This window comes from Tachypleus tridentatus, chromosome 4 (genome assembly GCF_004210375.1).
Source record: "Tachypleus tridentatus isolate NWPU-2018 chromosome 4, ASM421037v1, whole genome shotgun sequence".
Taxonomy (NCBI): Eukaryota; Metazoa; Arthropoda; class Merostomata; order Xiphosura; family Limulidae; genus Tachypleus; species Tachypleus tridentatus.
In genome coordinates, this window is record NC_134828.1 from 101,441,093 (window position 1) to 101,463,762 (window position 22,670).

General features: G+C 32.5%; 1 protein-coding gene across 15 annotated transcripts in view; it reads right to left on the bottom strand.

Moving 5' to 3' along the window:
- Positions 1 to 12,624: 12,624 nt before the first annotated feature.
- Positions 12,625 to 22,670, bottom strand: part of LOC143249779 (beta-1,3-galactosyltransferase 1-like) — a 29,449-nt gene continuing 19,403 nt past the window's right edge. For 8 of the 15 annotated variants that reach the window (XM_076500179.1, XM_076500183.1, XM_076500186.1 and 5 more), the window contains one exon: positions 14,318 to 20,828. In XM_076500179.1, the coding sequence (XP_076356294.1) occupies positions 19,846 to 20,796 (951 nt within the window). In that variant the 5' untranslated portion in view covers positions 20,797 to 20,828 and the 3' untranslated portion in view covers positions 14,318 to 19,845. Of the gene's footprint in view, positions 20,829 to 22,670 lie in introns of all 15 variants that reach the window. The other 7 variants (XM_076500188.1, XM_076500189.1, XR_013027941.1 and 4 more) reach the window with 4 other exon arrangements.

Here is a 22,670-nt window from a genome sequence, read left to right on the forward strand (position 1 = left end):
CCCTCTAGTCTTACACTGCTAAATTAGGGACGTCTAGTGCAGATAGCCCTCGTGTGGCTTTGTGTGAAATTAAAAAAAAACAAACAAACAAAGCTTTACGCGAAATTCAAAAACAAACAAAATGACTTCGTGACACAAAAAGTAAAATATAAACTTTATGAAATGAGCTGATACAGCAATATCATCGTTTTTTAATAGGAAACGGTTCTGGGTATCATAAAGAAAAAGGTAAACACTTAATATCAGATGATCTACAGAAATGATAACTTCTTTTAACTCTGATTCGAGAGCCTTCTCACTGACGTTTGTGTATCGCTTTACCAATACTACTTTAAATTTAAACAAGTAAACATCTAAAGTTGTTTTGTAAATCTAAGTTATAAATGCTTATAGGCCTAAAAACATTAGTATTAAATTGTAGCTTGGGTGCTTCATTTTAAAGTATCTCGGACTAATTTTCGACAACTGATCAATGCACTGTATCCTTGTAACCTCTCTTTTACGGATTCAACAGGTGTGTAACTAATCTTATTTAACTGTGTGATCCTATAAAAGGTACAAAGTGGGCATCTTGTAGCATTCGGGAAAAATGCTGAAATAAAAAATTATAGTAAATATTTCTATTTCGGTATTGCTATTCAATACATGGATTTTGATTAATTAGAAACACAAAAAGGCATTGTTCACTCTTCTGAATTATTAGGGAAAACAAACACTGACAAATAGATATTAGTTTATTCACACGTAGACTTCGATATTACATAATTTATAAAAATTCAAGCTTTTTGAGAATGTGGTGGGAAACATGTCGATTATTCTGTAATAGTTTTCAACACCTATGAACACTTTTTCTTTCTTTTTTATGACGTGTAAAAAAAAAGTAAATGCATGTTAGTAAAGAATTATAGTCATTTCAGCATTCATCATGACTGTAATAACAAATTTTAACAACACGTTCAAGTTACTCCATAATATGAGCTTAGCACGGCCAGGTGGGTTGAGGCGTTCGTAATCTGAGAGTCGCAGATTCTAATCCCCATCACACTAAACATGCTCGCCCTCCCAGCCGTGGGGGCGTTATAAAGTGACGGCAATCCCACCATTCGTTGGTAAAAGAGTAGCCCAAAAGTTGGCAGTGGATGGTGATGACTAGCTGCCTTCCCTCTTGTCTTACACTGCTAAATTAAGGATGGCTAGCGTAGATAGCGTTCGAGTAGCTTTGCGCGAAATTCAAAAACAAAATATTCATAATAATGAGTGAAAATGTTAAAAATAATAAATATTATTTAACACATTTGAAATGGAAGAAAAGTAATAATTATTTTCCAACTTTTTCTAATTCAAAATGTTTGCTATTCCGTGTTCTTATCATTATTTTTCATCTATGTTTCAGTACTGTATGAAAGGATGTCATTTCACGCATGGCTGCATTGGTCTAAATCAATTCTATCTAGGTCAGTGTAAGGATTCAAACGAGACCCTCCATAGCACCTACATGCATGGATGCACATAATTTGATCCATTGTGCAGGTACAGGTATTATGTCTACAATGTGTTGTACACTTCCATTGCAGAAGATCAATGCATTTCCATGGGATGGTGGTTGATCCTGTTGCACTCAACTTCCATATACTGTATAAAGCAAAGGGGAGATCTAGCTTTAATTTATTTGCCTTTTACCAAATTATTGCTCGATAGTGACCACGAGACATATGTTGTACCAAGGTATTGTGAATTGGAAATATGGACTCGGGAGACTTTGATCTGGACAGACAGGTATGAAATTCATCTACAGTTCTCGGATTTAATTATAGTAAGTACGACTGTATTACAAGTAATTCAAAAGTTGACAACATTACCTCACTGAATACACCTACTACAAAGACTAGTCAGCAGTGATGGATTTCTCGTAACTTTCCACCCTGATTTCTTACCATGTCCACCAAACTGACTGATAACATTGCAACCTGTAATTGAATGAAATCCAGATAAAGCTTGGCAACCATCTTCTGGCAGAGAATGATGGATAGGATAGGCTAAAATAAATCTCAACTTCTTTTACCTGCACATATTCGTAGTTCTTTTACAAGCAGGTCCTCTTAGACATGAATCAGTAACATAAGAATGCTAGTGCTATAGCAGTGGACCAAAAGTCACTCATAGCCCAATTTTGAAACAGCCATTGCACGCAACACCAGTCTAGTGTCTGCTTCTTCTTGAAGATGTCTGATACACCTCCGTTTTATGCAGCTGCTCTCAGTATCATTAAAACCATCTGCAGCGATGACGCCGGTTTTGTAGAAGGCTTGATTTTGTAAAATAATGAGACGAAAAGTCCACTGGATCACCTTTATCTTCGGGAAGATAAATGGAAGTATTTCACTGCTTACAAAACAACACACCTGGACAATCTCCTTTGTGTCACATTGGTATACGATGAGAGATGTCCCCGTGTTGTCTCATTCCTGCTTTTGTGAAGTCTGGTTTATAGTAGTCAAACACAACATTAATATGTGTACAGCTCACTGAAATGGTTATATACTGCATTTGTGAATCCATCATGTTTGGAACACGCTTATTAAACTGTAAAGCCCAACCTTGAGAGTTGGTCCCCTCTGAAAGACTTCTATTTGTGCAGCGTGAAAAGTAACATTATCATCAAGTGTTTCCTCTAATATGTCTACATTGTCAGCAGAAAACTGTTCAAATGGTGAGGGCACTAAATTGTCTGGTACAGGAGTATTTTCATCTGCAGAAAAACAATCCAAGTGATGCTGTGCTATACTGGCGTCAATTTGTTGCATCATTTCATAGCTGACGAAATGTCCATTTGCATGCAAAACTTCTTGGAGCTATTTTCATCTTGTTGCGTCGTGTACAACGAGTTCTGTACCTATATATGTTTTGGTGTTATTTTCTCCCCTATAGGAAGATATAAGCAAAATAACCAAAGCAATGTTGAGAATGTGTGTCTGGCTTTCTTCAGTTTCTATGTCTTAGACATTGCAAGCAGAGAACTTCATCAAGTACAAGTAATTAAGAACAATGTCCACTGCATGTGCTTCATCTATTCCTTATTAGCTACTGTAATCAGAAACATCTTTTAAATTATATTTGATCTTTTAAGTAACATGACGCAATGTCCTCACAAAAAAGTCCTTCCCATCTGTGATATCACTTAGTGTTTTAAACAGCTAAATCTTTGAGAATATTTGTATATTTCTTCAAAGTCTGAATCACTATCCCCACCGTAGTAGCAGGGAATACTCAAACATACTTTGTCTAACTGTGGGACAAACCAAACTTTATCACCATGATAGATCGGTTTTTTTTATCAGCTTTTGAAGTGAGTAGGATGTTTCGCTGGCTCCAGCCATAGACAGTTGCTGGAAATATCTGTGATTAACATTATTTAGTGTAGATATGACCATGAGAAATGCAACTCTTAAGCTCAATAAGTTGTTTTTACAAAATGTTACCTTGCACATTTTAATATTTGGACTTAGCCCCAGTGCCTTTCCAGTATTCTCTTTGTCATTTTAGGATAAGTGGTACTTTGCCTCATAAGCTATAAAGTTAAGCCCAGCTATTCTGCATCGTAGTGTTTCATCTTTAGCTTTAATTGATATTATAGTATCTTCCGCATTTTTACTCAGAACGTGGTGCAATATTTGTTTGCTCATGTTGAAAATCTTCTTACAAAACATGTATTTGTTCCACTATACTCCAAAGACTTTAACTGCAGAAGACGTATACTCCTAGATGCTTTTTGGTGGTAGCACTAGCTGCAGTAGTGGCCTCGTATTATATTTTGGTCTTTCATTTTTGAATTCTGACGATTTGTTTTATTACAGAATGATCCATAACAAGTGTTTATGTACCTGCTTAGATCCTTTGACTCAATACGCTCAATGTTTAAGTAGAAGCGCTCTAAAAGATGCCACTGAAGGTACTGTCATATTGTCTTTTTCTTACTGAAAATGCCTCAACTTTTTCAGAGGCATTTGCAGTTCATTCACTTCCTTCAGCTTTCTGACATAATATACAGATTTTCAAGTTTATTAGACTGCTGCTGAGACGTTTTACTGGCTGAAGTGCTACTGGTTCTGCTTCTTTCTCCTCTCATTTTATTTTTCTTCTGAAAAAAAACAACAAACAACACGGAACCACATATGTGCATCATCTCTTTATTTAACCTATATAAAAGTCAATGTGTGTGTGTTAATTATTCTTCATTTCTCGAAATAGGAGACATAAAAGCCAAGATGCATTTATCGATTGTTTGTTTGTTTTTTGAATTTCGCGCAAAGCTACTCGAGGGCCATCTGCGCTAGCCATTCCTAACTTAGCAGTCAGTGTAAGACTAGAGGAAAGGCAGCTATTTATCACCATCCACCCCCATTTGACTGCATTTTTCTGTCTCATCGTTGGGCAAATTTAAGATCGTAAAATTTATTAGTTACGTTAGCTATGAAATATGAGATTAGAGTGCATTAAGGGTTATATTTGCTCCGATATTTTTGACGGGCTATACGCTAGTAATTAAATACAAATTGTACTGTTGTGTGTAAAACTAAAGAGATATAAAGGTTTGTCTTCTTGAAAGTTATTAAATATTGCTTCCCTTGTGTAATCTTTAATTATCTGAAATATACTGATATTATGATAACCTTATAAATAATATGAAAGAACCCTACATGGGTAGAGTGAGGTCTGTAGTGACAGTCAGCCAACCCATTGGTCCTTTTTTTACTGAAATATTATCTAGGAAAATTCCATTTTGTAGTACGGATATTTCAACGTAAAAAGCAACTTCGCCACTTAATTTCTTCTAAAGTACAATGTCAGTTTATTATCTTTTTTAAAATCTTAAGTGAAGTACTAGGAATTTAAGAAAACAAAAATCCAGATAAAACTTTACCCACTTGGCACAAAAGAAGTTAAGGCCAATCTTCATCCCATGAATCATGTGTTGAGCAGTAACGTAAAACTAAACACTAGAGTACAAAACAACACTACATGCATTATCAGTCGTGGACATGCCATACCCAAATTAAACCAAAAACATATAAAAAATATCCATACGGAATGAAAACACATAAGCCTAAGAAGCCTTTAACAAGTAAAATATATTTTAAATTCCCTTTTGCAGTAAAAACCACACCCCTTTTTAAAAGAAGTTGGTCTCACAAGCTACACTTGAGTTCAAATGTATATCAGTTAAAAATCTTAAACAGAGAGAATACCTGTAAAAACTCCTTTTTATACAGAAAACCTATTCCATTGATAAGATGGGAAGCATAATAAGGCTACATATAAAATACAGATTTCATAAACAAAACGCTTAAACAAAGAAAAGTATACATGTTAGAAAATCCTTTAACAACAATTTTAACTACAATTATGGACAACTATAAATGAATGAGAGAAATTATACACATTTGTATGTGTGCGCGCGTATGCCCCACCATAAACATGTATACACTGTGTCAAAATAAATTAAATGTTGAAAATTAATTATCCAAAATGTATAGAATAGTTTAACAAACAATGTCAGAAGAAAGAGCAACTTACAATCTCAACAGAAAGTCCTTTAACATAGTCATAGTTGTCTTGAAAACAATATTTCTGGCGTTTTAAGAGATTTCAAAGTTTACACCAGAATTTCTTGACTTGTTCACCTTTTCTAACTGCAATGGTGGCTCTCATTGTTTCGGTAGACTGACATTGTCATAATTATTAAGTGTTAAGACCTCTGTCAAGTTGTTTACAGTTTTAGCTGCTATTTCATATTGATTGGGGACCTAAAAGGAAATGCTACCCTTTCCACCATCTCAGAAGCAAGACAGATGGAAGTGTATGCCCTGATGCTGATCTCTTTAGGGAGTGCTACCATAACTGATTCTGTTGTTGTTGGTATAGCTATGGTGGTAGCTGCCACTTTGGGATAGTCTCCTGGTGAAGAGGTAGCAGGGTAATGGAGATGGCGGAAGAAATCATGTCAGAATTTGATTTCTGCTTCACTGATTTTTAATTGTGAAAAACCTCCTACTTGACTGCAGAATTTTATCTTGTCAAGGGTGAGCATACATACTAATATGATTATATTTCTCAGTACAGAATAGTTTTATTGTGCAACTTGTAGTTTTCTATAATGCTCTGGCTTGTATTTTTAACTTTTCTTCACCATTTTAATCAGCTCCTTTATATAAGTGTGGGTTAGTTTTGAGAGTGTTGTTGTTGGCTTGGCAGCTGGAAAACTAGACATAGAGGACTTTTCTGAACCCATTTTTCCATGGTTTTCTAACATTCAGTAGTAATGTAATATCACTTATATTGTGCTTGTGGTAATTTAAGCCACTACAAACATGGTGGGCCAGCTATACTGTTGTCACCTTTTGGAGTCTGTATATCAAATATAACATCAAGTAGTGTCTTCACCTGTTGGTGGCACTGAATTCAAAGTGAAATAATTCACTTTTAGGGAGTTATCTGCAACAGAAAATACTGAAAACACCACTGGCAAGTTAAAAAAAAAAAAATGAAGATAGCCAGCAGAGTTAAGAATTTCAAAAGTCATGACTGAAAATACAGGTTCAAAGAAACTTGGTCAGGAGTGTGGGTTAAAAAACATCCTCATAGCAATGGTCTATAGCTATCCTGAACTCTGTCACATCCATTCCATTACAGTCTGGTTGTTAATAAACAAAGCTCAGAACCAGTAGAAAAGAAATTCAAAGTTAGAGTATCCACACTAGTGACTAATATATATCAAACACTGCTTGAATGTCAACCTGATTTCTTCAAATACAAGAATTCATTAATACCTGTGGCTTCTCTACCAACAGACTTTTATTACCAACAACTTTGGCCACCACTCACAGAAACACTATATCTTGTTTCTGGCATCACAGTCAATGTTTTCATACAGAGCTGGGCTTATACTGATTTATTTTAAGAATATATTCATGAAATAGAGTTCTTAAAATATTTCCATATAAAATAAAATATATAGGCACTTTATGAAGAAATTATTTTTGTTTTCTTAAGGCAAACATAATTAAAATGTAATGAAATGTAGGCACGAGATTTGGATGAACTCATCAGTAAATAGAAAATGAAAGTAAAAGAGAACTTTACAGCAATGAATAGTAGCAGGGGAAGAGAACAAAAACTGTGCACTAATTGTGAATACAGGTGGTTTAACAGCTATTGTGTTAGTTAACTAAATGAAATCTTTGAAGACCAACTGAAATGGGCATCAAATTCTGTTCTACGAATCCCCAACACAGTTTTAAATATGTCAAACACTTTAAGTTTCTACCACAAGAAAACACTTTCTGGTTCTTGTTAGATCAACTGGCTAATGAACAGCAAAAATCAAGGGAGATTCTATCTGCAAGTATTTAATTTGTGAACATGAATAACAACTTGCTAATTTAAAACAATACTGTTATTCATATAAAAAAAATCAGATAAACAGGGTTTAATCCTCACTTAGCCTAAAGAAAGTTCAAATTAGTTACACATTTGAGCAGGCTCTGCATCCAGCTGGGGATCTATGAAAAAAAAATCTGTGATGACAAGAAAACCCACTTGTAGAGAAACATATACACATTCCTACACTCAGTTACACAACTCCCTTCAAAAATGTGATCAGTTATCTCTTTCTTTCTTTGTGAACCTGACAATGGCCAAAGAAGGTAAAAACGTTTTTCACTCCTCTACATAAAAAAATTTCTCAACCCATACCAGCCATTTTTACATATATATTTGAAAAAAACACTATTTAAATAAAGGTGTGGAAAATATACAGTATTTTTCCTTAGTACAGCTTCAAGTCCTGCTGTACAACTGTGTATGTAGTGTCCCATCCAGACTTACGAACTCTGCATTGAGCAAAACACATTGCCAATGTAATAATATAGTAGACATAGTATAGCTGAAATAGTACACAGGCAATCGGTGAAAATGGATAACTTTTATGCTCTTTCTATTTTTAATTTTCAGTTAGCATTAATTCAGAAGTGCCAATTACATTTCGGTGTATGTGGTCAATGAACAAAACAGACATTTTGAATAAATGATCACCACAATGTTCTGGAGCTAACACTTGTAATAAACACTCAAGGTCACCAAGTCAGATGAATGTGTTCTTCAGTAACTGGTGTATCCACATCCAGCAGCAAAGCATGTTATGGTCCTCATGACAGCTAGCGTGGGTATTAAAATTTTTATTAAAATAAAATGCAGAAGAATATTTCAAAACATTGTTATCTCCACATCCAGCAGCAAAGCATGTCATGGTCCTCAAGACAGCTAGCATGGGTATTAAAATTTTTATTAAAATAAAATGCAGAAGAATATTTCAAAACATTGTTATCTCCACATCCAGCAGCAAAGCATGTCATGGTCCTCAAGACAGCTAGCATGGGTATTAAAATTTTTATTAAAATAAAATGCAGAAGAATATTTCAAAACATTGTTATCTCCACATCCAGCAGCAAAGCATGTCATGGTCCTCAAGACAGCTAGCATGGGTAATAAAATTTTTATTAAAATAAAATGCAGAAGAATATTTCAAAACATTGTTATCTCCACATAAAGCAGGAAAGCATGTCATGGTCCTCATGACAGCTAGCGTGGGTATTAAAATTTTTATTAAAATAAAATGCAGAAGAACATTTCAAAACATTGTTATCTCCACATCCAGCAGGAAAGCATGTCATGGTCCTCATGACAGCTAGCATGGGTATTAAAATTTTTATTAAAATAAAATGCAGAACATTTCAAAACATTGTTATCTCCACATCCAGCAGCAAAGCATGTCATGGTCCTCATGACAGCTAGCATGGGTATTAAAATTTGTATTAAAATAAAATGCAGAAGAATATTTCAAAACATTGTTATCTCCACATCCAGCAGCAAAGCATGTCATGGTCCTCATGACAGCTAGCATGGGTATTAAAATTTGTATTAAAATAAAATGCAGAAGAACATTTCAAAACATTGTTATCTCCACATCCAGCAGCAAAGCATGTCATGGTCCTCATGACAGCTAGCATGGGTATTAAAATTTTATTAAAATAAAATGCAGAAGAACATTTCAAAACATTGTTATCTCCACATCCAGCAGCAAAGCATGTCATGGTCCTCATGACAGCTAGCATGGGTATTAAAATTTTTATTAAAATAAAATGCAGAAGAATATTTCAAAACATTGTTATCTCCACATCCAGCAGGAAAGCATGTCATGGTCCTCATGACAGCTAGCATGGTATTAAAATTTTATTAAAATAAACTGCAGAACATTTCAAAACATTGTTATCTCCACATCCAGCAGGAAAGCATGTCATGGTCCTCATGACAGCTAGCGTGGGTATTAAAATTTTTATTAAAATAAAATGCAGAAGAACATTTCAAAACATTGTTATCTCCACATCCAGCAGGAAAGCATGTCATGGTCCTCATGACAGCTAGCATGGGTATTAAAATTTTTATTAAAATAAAATGCAGAAGAACATTTCAAAACATTGTTATCTCCACATCCAGCAGGAAAGCATGTCATGGTCCTCATGACAGCTAGCGTGGGTATTAAAATTTTTATTAAAATAAAATGCAGAAGAATATTTCAAAACATTGTTATCTCCACATCCAGCAGGAAAGCATGTCATGGTCCTCATGACAGCTAGCATGGGTATTAACATTTTTATTAAAATAAAATGCAGAAGAACATTTCAAAACATTGTTATCTACTTCAATTTAATAAAAGTTTTAATACTCGTATCAGCTGTCTTAAGATAAATTTTTACTTCAAGTGGGTTTCTCATCATCACAAATGCCATGGTCTTGCATGCAGCACTGGCTACCACACATCTGATTCTGTGTGGGGGAATCCCCTGCCACTCATCCTGTGATGCATGGATAAACTGTAGTCTTTTCTGTGGTCTGGGGTAATTTCTGGAGACATTGCATGCAAACTCATTCCACTGATGCACGGTAGGGTTGAGGTCAGATGAGTATGGTGGCTGTGGCATTGCATCAACATATTCTGTTTGGAGATAGCTCATGGTGATAAGTGCAGATGAACACCAGCCTGCTGCAAAACAGTGATGTTACAGTGATCTCTCAGGAGAGAAACAACATGGGGGGCCTTAAGAAACATTATTGAAATAGCACTGTGCAATCAAGTTGCCCTTGATGACTGTCAGAAGTGCTCTATGGTTGCTTGAAATGCCTCCCCATATTATAATGCGAGATCCACAACAGCAGTCGATTTTTTCTAATGCAGAAGTTGGCATAACATTCACCCTGTTTTCTCCAGACATGGTGCCATCCATCAGCACCTGTCAGAACAAAAATGTGACTTGTCTGTCAAGAGAATGATGTTCCAGTCTCTCTGTGTCCACCTCTCTTGCTGTGCACATCACTGGATACTTGTGTGGCTACATACCATAGTAACATCAGCACTATTCACAAGTCCATATGCTTCAAGCCCATCATTATGTAGGTGACAACATATACTCTGACTGCATGTACAGTGGTCAGGTAGTCCTAGCAAATCATGAAGTGTGAGTTGCAGTTCAGAATTTGTCACATAAATGCATCAGATAGATGACCATTACCTAATGTTGCATAGTGTTGCATTGCTGAATGGGATGCTGTTGATCATCAACTAAGATCATCTAACTGTGGTACTGAACCAGCCTCACAATAGTCATCTGATTGAATCTCATTCTCTGTGCAACATTTTGCTGGCTCAAACCCTCTTCCAGTATACCAGTAGCATTGTGACATTTGTTGTGTGATAAATGCAGTATAGTGTTCCATAGTCACTATGTCCAATCCTATGTAGCTCCCATTTTCCACCCCAACAAACAATTCACATGACAACATTCAATAGCAGACAGAAATAGGCTGATTTGACATAGGAATGGTTAGGATTCAATAAGTTGTGTTACAAGTGTCAAGGAGTGATAATTTCATCTTGCATGGCCCTCACAAGTTCATATGATGAATGAAAAGTTCATATTTTCAGCTGTGGGAAAATTATTTAAACAAAACTATGCGTTTTCATTGACTGTTAGTGTGCTATACGCTCTTCTTTGTCATAAAAAATCACACAGGACTAAATAAATAATGTAATAGTAAACATATGATAGTCCTAATACTGTATACAAGTATAATTAATTGTTACTGTTTTTGAATTTTGTGCAAAACTATGAGGGCTATCTGCACTAGCCATTTCTAATTTAGCAGTGTAATACTTGAGGGAAGGTAGCTAGTCATCACCACCCACTGCCAGCTCTTGGGCTACTCTTTTACCAGTGAATAGTGGGATTGACAGTAACATTATAATGACCCCAAGGCTGGGCAAGTATGTTTTGTGCAATGGGGATTCGAACCCACAATCCTCAGATGACGAGTTGAATGCTTTAACCCACCTCGTCATGCCAGGCCAGTATAATTAATTAATCTCACTTTGCTAACATAACAACTGATGTGTTTCAATTTTTAGTTTTATTCAGAAACTCATCACTTTATCTGTGTTCTGTTGTCAGTTCTTTATTGCTTAGAACTCATGCTTCTGTCTCTCGTAAAATTATTTCCTCATGTAGTGTTATGGAAGAAAATCTTATTTTTCTAGCTTGTCAATGTCTTAAACCATCTATACAATGTTATTGCTTGTTTCACAACAAATAGGATTTTAGGTTGTATCTGCTGAGATAATGAATGTAAGTCTAGAGATAATAATCTAATCATTGGTTAGGCCAAGTTTGGAATACCATGGTCAGTTTAAAGTGCTTACATTAGAAAGAACATCAAAATACTGAAAAAGAGTTCAGAGGGCCACTAAGATAATACCTTTGATGGAAATGTTGTTATATAATAATAAGTTAGTATCTCTGAAATTGCTTTCTATTTCAAAAACAAAAAGTCATTGGAAATCTGATTAAGGTTCGTAAGATTAATAAAATTCTTAGCGTTTTATATATTTTTTCATAGATATTGGTGAGAATGGTAGGCCAAGTGAACATTAATCAGATTTCAGCAGGTGTTTAGTAGATGGGAAAACCTTATTAGACCAAAAGGTTCCTTGTACTTAAATTACTTTCCTTACTTGAAAAGAACATTTGCTCAAACCAGCAACTTGGAAAACAATATTTCAAAGCTGTTTTACCTCCAAAAAATCTAATTTATCATGTTTATATCTGTAACTGCTCAGAATGGATCACAAAATTGTCCTTCAAAACCCTTATCTAAATGTTAAAGGTACGTGTATATCTCAAACTTATTGAAATCAAAACTAGAACAGCAATCCCATTATTCACACTTTCATTCTGAACAGAATCTTCTTTTATGAAATGTACTTATCATGCAAATTCATTTCTTCTCTTGCTGATGAAACAGCATTTTATTTAAGAAAATAAAATTTCTAAAGCATCAATCAATCTATTTTGACAAACAGCTCTTGCACATTCACAACAGTTCTGGCATGTAGCAAGATAAAGCAAAACAAATATGCTTTTTCACGTTATTTTCCTTATTAGAATTGTTTCTTTCCTGAGAAGGTACGACTTCTTTTAAATAGCACAGCAAGAATATAGCCCTCATCTTTACTAGTTTCAGAAGTACTAGATTTATTAGTCCACTTGACACATTGAAACGGCAATCTTTTAACCTAAGAAGAATGTTCCTTTTCCTTTCCAAATTCTCATTGTTTTTATCACAATATTGAACATAAAAAAGATTGTGCTTTCATCACTTGCATTTCTCATACTTTTTATTTAACCACTTTTGAGTTATCACTCTTTAATTATTAACTGTTATTTTCTTTTTTTGAAACAAAAAATTTTATTCTAAGTGCTTCCTCAAACCTAAAAACAATAATTACCTGTTAAGTTAATTGCCTAATTTTCAGAATTTTTCTTATATTTAATTTTGAAACATTTTTATTGTGTGCGTTTCAAGTAAAGTGAAATGTTTATACTGTACATGAAAGGAAACTTAAATCTCTATTCCTGAAAAGATGTGTTCAAATTGAGAAAACAAGACAGCCCAAAATAATGTACTGCAGATGTTTTTAAATTAATTCATTGGTTAATTTCTTTTATTTTGTAGCCTATTTAAAAGTATTGCTAATGATGGATTTTTTTTAATATAGGTGGTACTGAATACCAAAATATATTTAGCATTTTACAGCTCTAGTTAATCTGAAATATAAATGTAATAAGAAAATGAAAAGGTACATGAGAATATTCATATACATAGTAGCTATTAAATATAATTAATTTACAAGTCATTGAGAGATTAAAATAATTTCAAAATTAACAAAAACAGGTAATAGTCAAAATTATATTAAAATGTTCCGATACAAATAAATATAAGGGCTGAACCTCAAATATGTTAATACATCAGTACAATAAAGTAGCAATTTAAAATTATTAGAACTGACAACAACACATTTTTATGAATGAGAAATTTGTTTGAGGAACCCTATTCTTTCATTAGTAAGCAGCAATCACTAGTGCATGGGCTGAACTGGATATGATTTACAAAAATGTCAAGTTTTTGTCAGATATTATGTAGTCACCAAACTAAAAATTATAAATTAAATACATGTATTATGTTGGTGAAATTTCTAATTTCCAAGTATGTGTTAGACTTATAGTTAAGAACCATCTGATTAAAAAAAGATGTAGGTTTAAAAATTGTCTTTAATGCTGAGGAGTTAGAAGTAGATGTAGCAAATTTCTGCCTTTTTACTCGTAATATTCCAATATGTTATTGATGGGAGGTTGTTTTTCTTCTGGAGAAAACAAAATTGAAAAACTAAACCAACCCTCTTTCAAAATATGAAGTTCTGTAAGACTTACATGGTTGATCTTGGAACATAACTTTTCAATATCTATTAAATAAACTTCTATCATCTCCTATTTCTTCTACAAACAAAACATTTAGAAAACTGACAGAAAGTTACTAGATCCTACTTGAATACTCAGTATTATTGTTCCATGATGTGCCATATAGTTCCTCCATTGGTACAGATCATGTAAGAAATATGTTTCAAATAGGTTGTACAGCCCGTATGTGCATACGTTTCTTTATTGTGAACATTAAGCCTAAATACTCCATCAAAAATCTAAAAAGGGTTACAGAGTAAGTTTAAACTTACTAAAATTATTACAGAGTACTTTTCTTCACATAAATCCATGCTTCAAGATTTCATCTATAGTAAGGCTGAGAATGAGGAAGCATCCATAATAACCAGTTGTGGATAATTTTTGAGGGAGACAGTGAAGTATGGATCAGGGAATAAGCTCAAACAAGTCTTTATTTCGAACCAGTCTGCTAACACGAAATACAAATAACAAAGGGACACGAGATATTAATGTAACTACTAAAACAGAAATAACAGACTATATAATATCTACCTTTATACATCTTACTAGTTGATTAAATAGTTTTGCAATTGATTCATTTATCTCAGAAACATTACCTTAATATTTTTTCCTGTTTATTATGCAAGTTTCAAATACTTCTGAAAACTAAACCAACAAGTTTAAACCTTCTCACAACCCTGAATGAACACAATGACCAATATGTATAAACTGTGCCTTTTATCCATTTGAAGATGTAATTCATATTACATTTTATAAATAAGTGAAATCCAATAAATAAATATCTTTGCAAAAATAAGTTCTGATGTTTTGCTCTAAAACATCCTTCTACTTTAGTTTATTTTTATATTAAGATTTTGAGAACTACCATATCTACACTTACAAAGCAAACAAATATTCATAGTTTGTGATATTCCTTGGCAACCTTAATTTTTAAAAATTAACTGTTATGAAATGTACATTACAATGTTTTATTTTTAAAATAATATACTTGGCTTTACTCCACAAACATGGACCCTTTTTCAATTTCGTTTTTCATTTGAACTCTTTATCTTGCAATCTATTTTTTTTTTTAATAAGAAAGGCCAAAAATCTAAAGAAATGTAAAAAACTGGCACATTTATTTTCAACAGACCTTTATAAAATGTTATAGAATAAGGAGAATATATTGCATATAAAGACACACACGTATGCTTCTAAGACAAGCAGTCCATTTGCAGTTTTATCATAAGTAGAACTTTTAACTTGCAACTTCCTGTTAAAATAATTCAGAAGCAGCTAACACAAAAGTTTATCCCACAAGTACTGGAGAAAGTTTAAAAAACAAACAAACTTGTTTTTCATAACGAAAACAAAAGTAAAATCCATTCTAATTTAAAATGGAGAAACTAGTTTACAGTTTTAGAGAGTTTTTAATTTTGTTTTGGGAGAAAAAGAAAAAATAATAGCTTGTAAATTATTCCCAAGTAAAGGTTGAAGAAACTGCAAGAGATCGTGACTGTGCAAGTCTCATCTCAGAAAAAGTGAAGTACACAGCTTATCTGCAACATTATTCATAGTATTAAGAAATCTAGTTTACATTTAACCATATGAGAAGTACAGGAAAGCTGCAGTGATATTGTGTTGCACCTTCAGTTTAAAGGAAAATAAACAGCTGATAACTTGCATCTTTTTCCTGAAGAAGAAATAAAAAAAAAAAGACAGTTACCATATTGGAGTGTTTTTTTTTTGTGGGAAGAACAAAAATACAAATTTCTCTTTACAAGAAGAGAAAAAACCACCTATTTATAACTTTAATCTTAAAAAGAAAAAAAAAAGCCTAAAGGATCACTGTTTTTTACTATAAGTCATTTGCAAACCTTTCTTTACAAACAAATTGAAAAGGATACTAACTTATATTCTTGCTATGAAAACCTATGAAAGGTTTTAATTTACAACTCATTTATAGAAATTTCTTAACCATTTGATATTTTAGTTATTTTTTTAATTTCATCTTACTCTGGCTCATCTTTTCTGTATAAATCCAAGTAAGATTTATTTTTTACAGTTTTATCAGTTTTTTCTATTAAATTATCAATTTTAACTTCTAAATACTTCATTGTTGTATCTTAAGATGTCTCACACAACAAAGAACTCCTCCCACAATAAAGTTACATTATGTTACAAAGGTACATTTAATATACCAAGAACTAAATTAATCATAAAACTTATTTACTATGATTCAAAATATTAGAGCTTAGAACCAGAATCTACTTAAGATATGCAATATTTAAGCTAGTGAAAAGGGTTTATTTCATTGCTTTGTTCCCTAGCATCACAATGGAGCCCAGTTATTGTGTTTTGATTATTTAACATCAGTAACGAGGCCTAGAAACAAAATTCATATGGTTCCCATAACAATACCACAAATATATAGAGGCTGGCAAAAGTTTAAGAAGTTTTTTCCCACCTCCAAATAGATTTGATAACTGTATAAACTCTTTCAAGTTAATTTCAAATATGAATAAAAAATTAGTCTGATTTCCATAACACTTCAAGTATCGAAGCAAACTTAAGCCCCAAGTTCTATTGTACAAAATAAATTACTTTTAAAAAGAAATTTTCAAATAATTCAAACTACTACTTATACACTGTCTCCACCAGTTTTAAAGAAAATTGTGTGGAATAGCTTTAGGTAAAATTCAAGGTACTTGGGTAAAATAATATGGAAGACACACAAAGTGGAAAATTTAACTTTCTATTAAATAGACAAGATCAGTTCTTATTAAAATCGTTTTTTCTGTTGAGACCACAGAGTACATTACGATGTCATTTTCATGATTTCTTACAAGTTATGCGTGTCAATACCATTTATGTTGGTATGAGTTTTAAAATTAATGTTGGTGATGAGATTAGATTCTTGCTGACTCTAATTTCAGATACAGAAAATGAACTTAGTAGGTGTAGCTTACCATGTTTTGGAGTACTCTGAGTCTGTTCACACTGGGGCCTTTTGCATGTTCAGTGTTTGGTTTGTTTGGAAGAAATGGTTAAAAGAAAGTTCAATTGCCAAGCATACTGAACCAAGTTCACCTGAAGAGGTAGTCTAAATATCTTTCACAAATTAATTGTTTCAATTTGCTTGATAAACTAAATTAGAATATGTACCATAGCAGAACTCAAGTTCATTATCAAACAGGAAATTAATGACACATTTTACATTACCAAAAATTACATTTCCTCATGTAGTTTTGACATTGCAGTAGTATGACAAGTCATGTAAATACGTAGAAATATGTCCAAGGGTAAATATTGGACAATAGAAGAAACAAAGTCAGTTTTAGAAATTTTGTCAGACAGAATTCACACTTAATTTGATTAAACCTACAAAAATATCTGGTACTTTTCCTGAACGATTTTTCACAGAATTTTCAGGTAGTGCTCAAACTACTTTAAACTTAATATGGGACAATAAGTTTCATGGATACAATGGGTATAAGTGTAGAACAGGATGAAAGTAATTTGTAGAAAATCAAAACTTTGAACCTGATCACTACCATTCCAGATCTTAAATATAACATCATTCATTACTACTGTTGTCTTTTAATTTCTGTCATCACAAAATGCAGCCATTTTCTTATGTTTTTACAGAAACTGTGAAAGCAACAAGAAAACTTTCCAGTTTAGCCATTACCCTTCTCATTTATTTTTTTCTCCCTTGATTAATGATAAATAAAATAATATTGCAGAAAACAGAGTTTGGGAATTACTACTATACTGAAAACAATGCCAGATAATCTAACCATCCATTTGTAAAATGGACAGAGTCCCATAATTATGCAATATCCATACTATGAAACAAATGATGATAAAACATGCAAGTGAACCAGATCATTTTCAAAATACTTGAGGCAGCTGAGAAACAGCCTAAAATTCTGTTAATGAAGACTATAAATAAGACCCTGGTAACTGAAAGCATGTTATTATCACTAGTGACATTAAATGGCTACTGATCAAATCTGAGCCCACTATTTCAGCACAGTGGTGCTTATTTATCCTTGATGGGGTGTATCAAGAGTAAATTATACCTAAGTCAATTTTGTTTTCAGTTGGTATAGTCCCAATTAACTGACAGAAAGTTTCAATGAAGTACCTGGATATGCATTCATATCATGTATATAATCAGTGCTTTGATGATCAACTGGGAGGAAGTACAAGCAACTTTAAAAGGAAAATATATAACTGTACTTAGATTAATGTAAAAATATATATCATTTATAATCTTATGCCTACAGTTTCTAAGTGTACTAGTGAAAGAAAATGAAACAAAATGTTAAAGAAATATACTAATTTCTTGTCATTAAGTAGAATTAATTTGGCCTTATTTTCATGAAATAATTTATATGAACCAATTGAACAATAAAATAATTGCATTGTACTGCATAATTTTCACTTAAATTTGAACACATGGGTTAGTGCTTCCTATTAAAAGTTAAGTACATTATTTTTTTTTACTTTGAGAGAAGATTGTTAAATGGTAAAAAATACCTCTAAATGCAACCAATAATGATTAAAAATGAAAAAAAATATAGTGCAAGAAATAACCTTACCCTAAGTCAAAACCATATACATCCACACGAAAGATGGAAATAAAAGTAAATTTTCACAGTATTATTGTTTATAAAACTAAGTAGTAAAATATTAGTACAATTCTTTAGTCTTAAGTAATAAATAAAAAGCAAGCATTTCCATCAACAATAAGAAGTGATTTATGGAGATTCTTTCACAGCTGTTCCATCAACAATAAAAAGCGATTTATGGCGATTCTTTCACAGCTGAATTACATTCCTCCCACTTTTTCATCATTGTTACCAATTCAAAAGAACTAAGTATGATTTCACTGGTTTGTGCATAACGAATTGAAATGAAATCCAATTTTCATCTGACAGTAAGTCAAGACAATCTGTATAATTTATTCAAGCTACCAAGAAAATTATTTTAGCTTCAGGTGGTATTAATTTTATGTTATGCCTTTTTTATGTCCACTTTTATATTAGGCCTTTGTACCATCAACTCCCACTGGGATGTTACTTAGACACTGTCCTTTTGCGTCTGTTTCAAGCTCTTTACGAAGCTTCTAGCAAAAGCAGCGAGATTCAGAATAATGAATAATTAGTACACTGTGAAAAAACTTAATATAATTGGAATATGTTAATGAATCTTGAACAATCTTTAAACCTAGTGGAATTTCTTACATAAGAATGTGTAATACTGTAGAATTATTTTCTACAAATATTAAGTACCAAGATAACTATAAAAAGATGTTGGCATGAGATCACACTGTTGATGATATGTTGTGTAACTCAAAGAAGCCTACACATAAAACATTAAACAAAAATTTAGCTTTGGGAGAGGGAGTGAATATTGTGTCTATATATAAATGTAAGTAGTTGGGAATAAACTGCTTTTGCAATTTATGTTCCTTTACAAAATACATCTAAATTATGACAATGTTTCCCACTACTAAAAGTTAGATATAAAATTAGTTTTCAATTTATTACAACGAAAAAATAATATGTAACAAAAATCCTGCCCTTCCACTGTACTATGATATACAAGGTGAAAATGTACTGTACTGATATTAAGTTACATAAAATAATTTTAAAAAAGCATTAAAACTAGTAATTTGAAATAAACAGTATGATAAGTGATATTTACCTAATAAACAAAGTTTTTGTTAAGAAGGGATCAAATCATTCTATTATTTCTTCAAACTTACAACTGGAAATATGGCTATACAGGTTATGGAAGAAACCATTATGGACTCCTTACACCTTGCAACATAAATTCAATTCCAATACCACTAAACATCCCCCCCCCCCATCGTTTAACCTTTCACCTAAAATTACTCTAGTTTGGCCAAACTTGCTGGTGAGATATGGAATTTTATACAATAACATACTAATCAACATTTATATGTCTTATTTTGAATTGAAGACCACATATTTCTGAGGTCTCTTACAGACATTTTATGACTTGTTATTATTTTCTTAAAAATGCATGGATTGTTCTCTCTTTTGTAAAACTTGAATCCATCATGATTTTCTCTAGACAGTTTCATCTTACTTGCACAGATTCCTGTAATGAAAATATCTTCCAGGTAAAAGAAAGGTGTATCCAATGCAGTTTCATAAAGTGATGGGACAATGTCTGTAGAAAATACATAACCAGTTCCAGAAAGGTAGTCTGGATAAACATTTGCAGTAAAAAATGAGTCAGGGATATACCACTTGGAACGTCTATCCCGCACAGGCACAGCTCCACTGATGAGACATCCAAGAAGTAACTTTGAGTGACCTTTCTTTTTAAGGTAGTCAAGAAGATTGAAAACATTAACAAACATATCATCATCAGTTTTCATAATATACCTTGCATCAAGACAGGTGTTGTTCACCCACTTCAACAACATAACAGATTTGATTGTTAAATTATTATACGAATCCAAGAAGTCTTCTTGAATGATGTCAGAATAACGTTCACTTTCTTTTAGAACTCTTGAAGTCAAGTTTACATCACCAGTTTTTCCAATCATAAAATACATTTTAATATTTATTTTGGTAAATTGACCCCATGTGTTTCTAATGGTATAACGAGCCACAAAATTTGGAATTGCAGAACAAACAATGATGACAAGAAATGGTTTCTTCCCTCCTGCATCATTACACCCATCTGAAGGAGAAAGTAACAGGGTTTTATTACTTGGAATAACTAGCTTCCTTAAGTCTTTCTGTGCCAAGATCCAAGCCATATCTGATGATGGGTGAACTGTTGGCTGATGAAACAATCCTAAAAGTGCTATTCCCCAAATGGCCAGAAAGCACAGAGCCCAAAGAAAGCCATTTCGCAGAATTTTCATTATTCCAGTAAAAACGTTTTTCTTATTTGGATCTAAAAAAAATAATAATAAAAAGGCATAAAAATATTTATTAAAACAAATTTTTAAACTAGCAATAAAAACCACAGTATTATGGTTATTTAACACAAATTAACACACAAGAACTGGATAAACAAAAACATCTATGATGGACATATCATCCCAAATCTCATATTCTGTATCTTTAATAAATTTTCCAAAAACGAATAATTAAGTAGCTTTCCACAACAAAGCTGCAAGAGCTACAAATGTGCATATACTTTCTTCGAGGTTAACTCTCAAGTGCATATTTTGTGTAAGGTGACAGACTGTATTCCAAGTTAATTCATATGTTTCAAACCTTGAAGATATTTATTAGTTTTTGGGTGCTTTAGTTCCAAATGAAAGTTCATGGTATACTGACAAGGAAAACAGTAAAGACAGTTAATATTCTATGGAACAATTTTATTTCATTATACTCACCTGCAACTCTTTAATAAAGATTATCAGCACTATGATTTAAGTAAACCCTTTCGATGTTGAATAACAACTTTTAATGTTTCGCATGGTGCTGAATAGATATATTTGATACTTCAACTAATTACGGTATCAGTACTAAAAGCATGATATCTCTGCAATAACTCAACAAAAGTCCATGAAATATTCAGCGATTGTACTAAATACTATATATGTTAAATTCAATAGATAAGCATAACAAGAATAAAGGAAGGTTGCCTGCTGCACTGAATATCTTAGTGTAAAACTGTTTTAAACTGATTTAAGTTCTCTCTCTCTCTCTCTCTCTCTCGTGCGTAAAATTATGTAGTTTGTATTGCAAAGTGTTTACAATTATGAAATACTGTGTGAAAATAATAATTCTTGTCCATGTTTATGTCATGAGTAGTTTAATTGGTATAACAGCAAAAAATCTGCTCACAGTCTACTGAGATACAAGAAAGTGGGCCAATATATCTTGAGCACCCACACTACCAGTACAGCATCAAGTAATCATTCATTTTAGAAGGTCTCAAAGCTCAGTTCATGTTAACTCCAACTGACTGGCTTTGACAGCTACTTACATAAATGAACCTTAAGTTTTTCTTTAAAAATCACAGTTTTTTTAAAAAAATAATGACCTCTACCTATAGAATGTACCCATTAGTAGTCAGTGGTTTGTTTTACATGTTCGTCAGGAATAATTTATAATCTACAGCTTACTATTCAAGTGAAGAACAAACTAGGACACAATCAACAACTAATTAAACAGTTTCTGGTATACTAAACACACTTTTCATCTTACTAATGATAATATTAAATATTCTTGAATTAAGAATATTAAAGACAAGACATAAACAAAGAAACACAGTTTATAAACTTAGTTTAAATCCAATATCATAACACTCATATGCATAATATTTTTCTCTATTGTATACTGGCCAGTAGCCTGGCTAGCTATTAGTTGGTTTTTGAACTGTCCACTCATATTCAAGAAAAGTTTACTTGCAACATTTATACATGTTTGACTTGTCCAGCTTCCATGAATTTTCAAAATGTACACCAACATGTACCACTTAGAAAAATGAATATTACTTATCTTTTAACTTGTGGTATATGCAGTTTTAAATATGTAGGGCATAATTCTAATCCTTTACATCTTAGGATTAACTTGAACAGATTACAAAGTGAAAAGGATTTTTCTCATACAGTTGAAATAGGTCATTTTAATAAACACTCATTGAATAATATATTTATAACAGCCATTTTACAAAATATATTTAACACAAAGTTATTAACAGAGAGAGAGAGAAAATATTAAAAACAACAACTGTTGACTAAATCAGGACTTCCAATATAAAAATGCTGAAACATTAATAAAA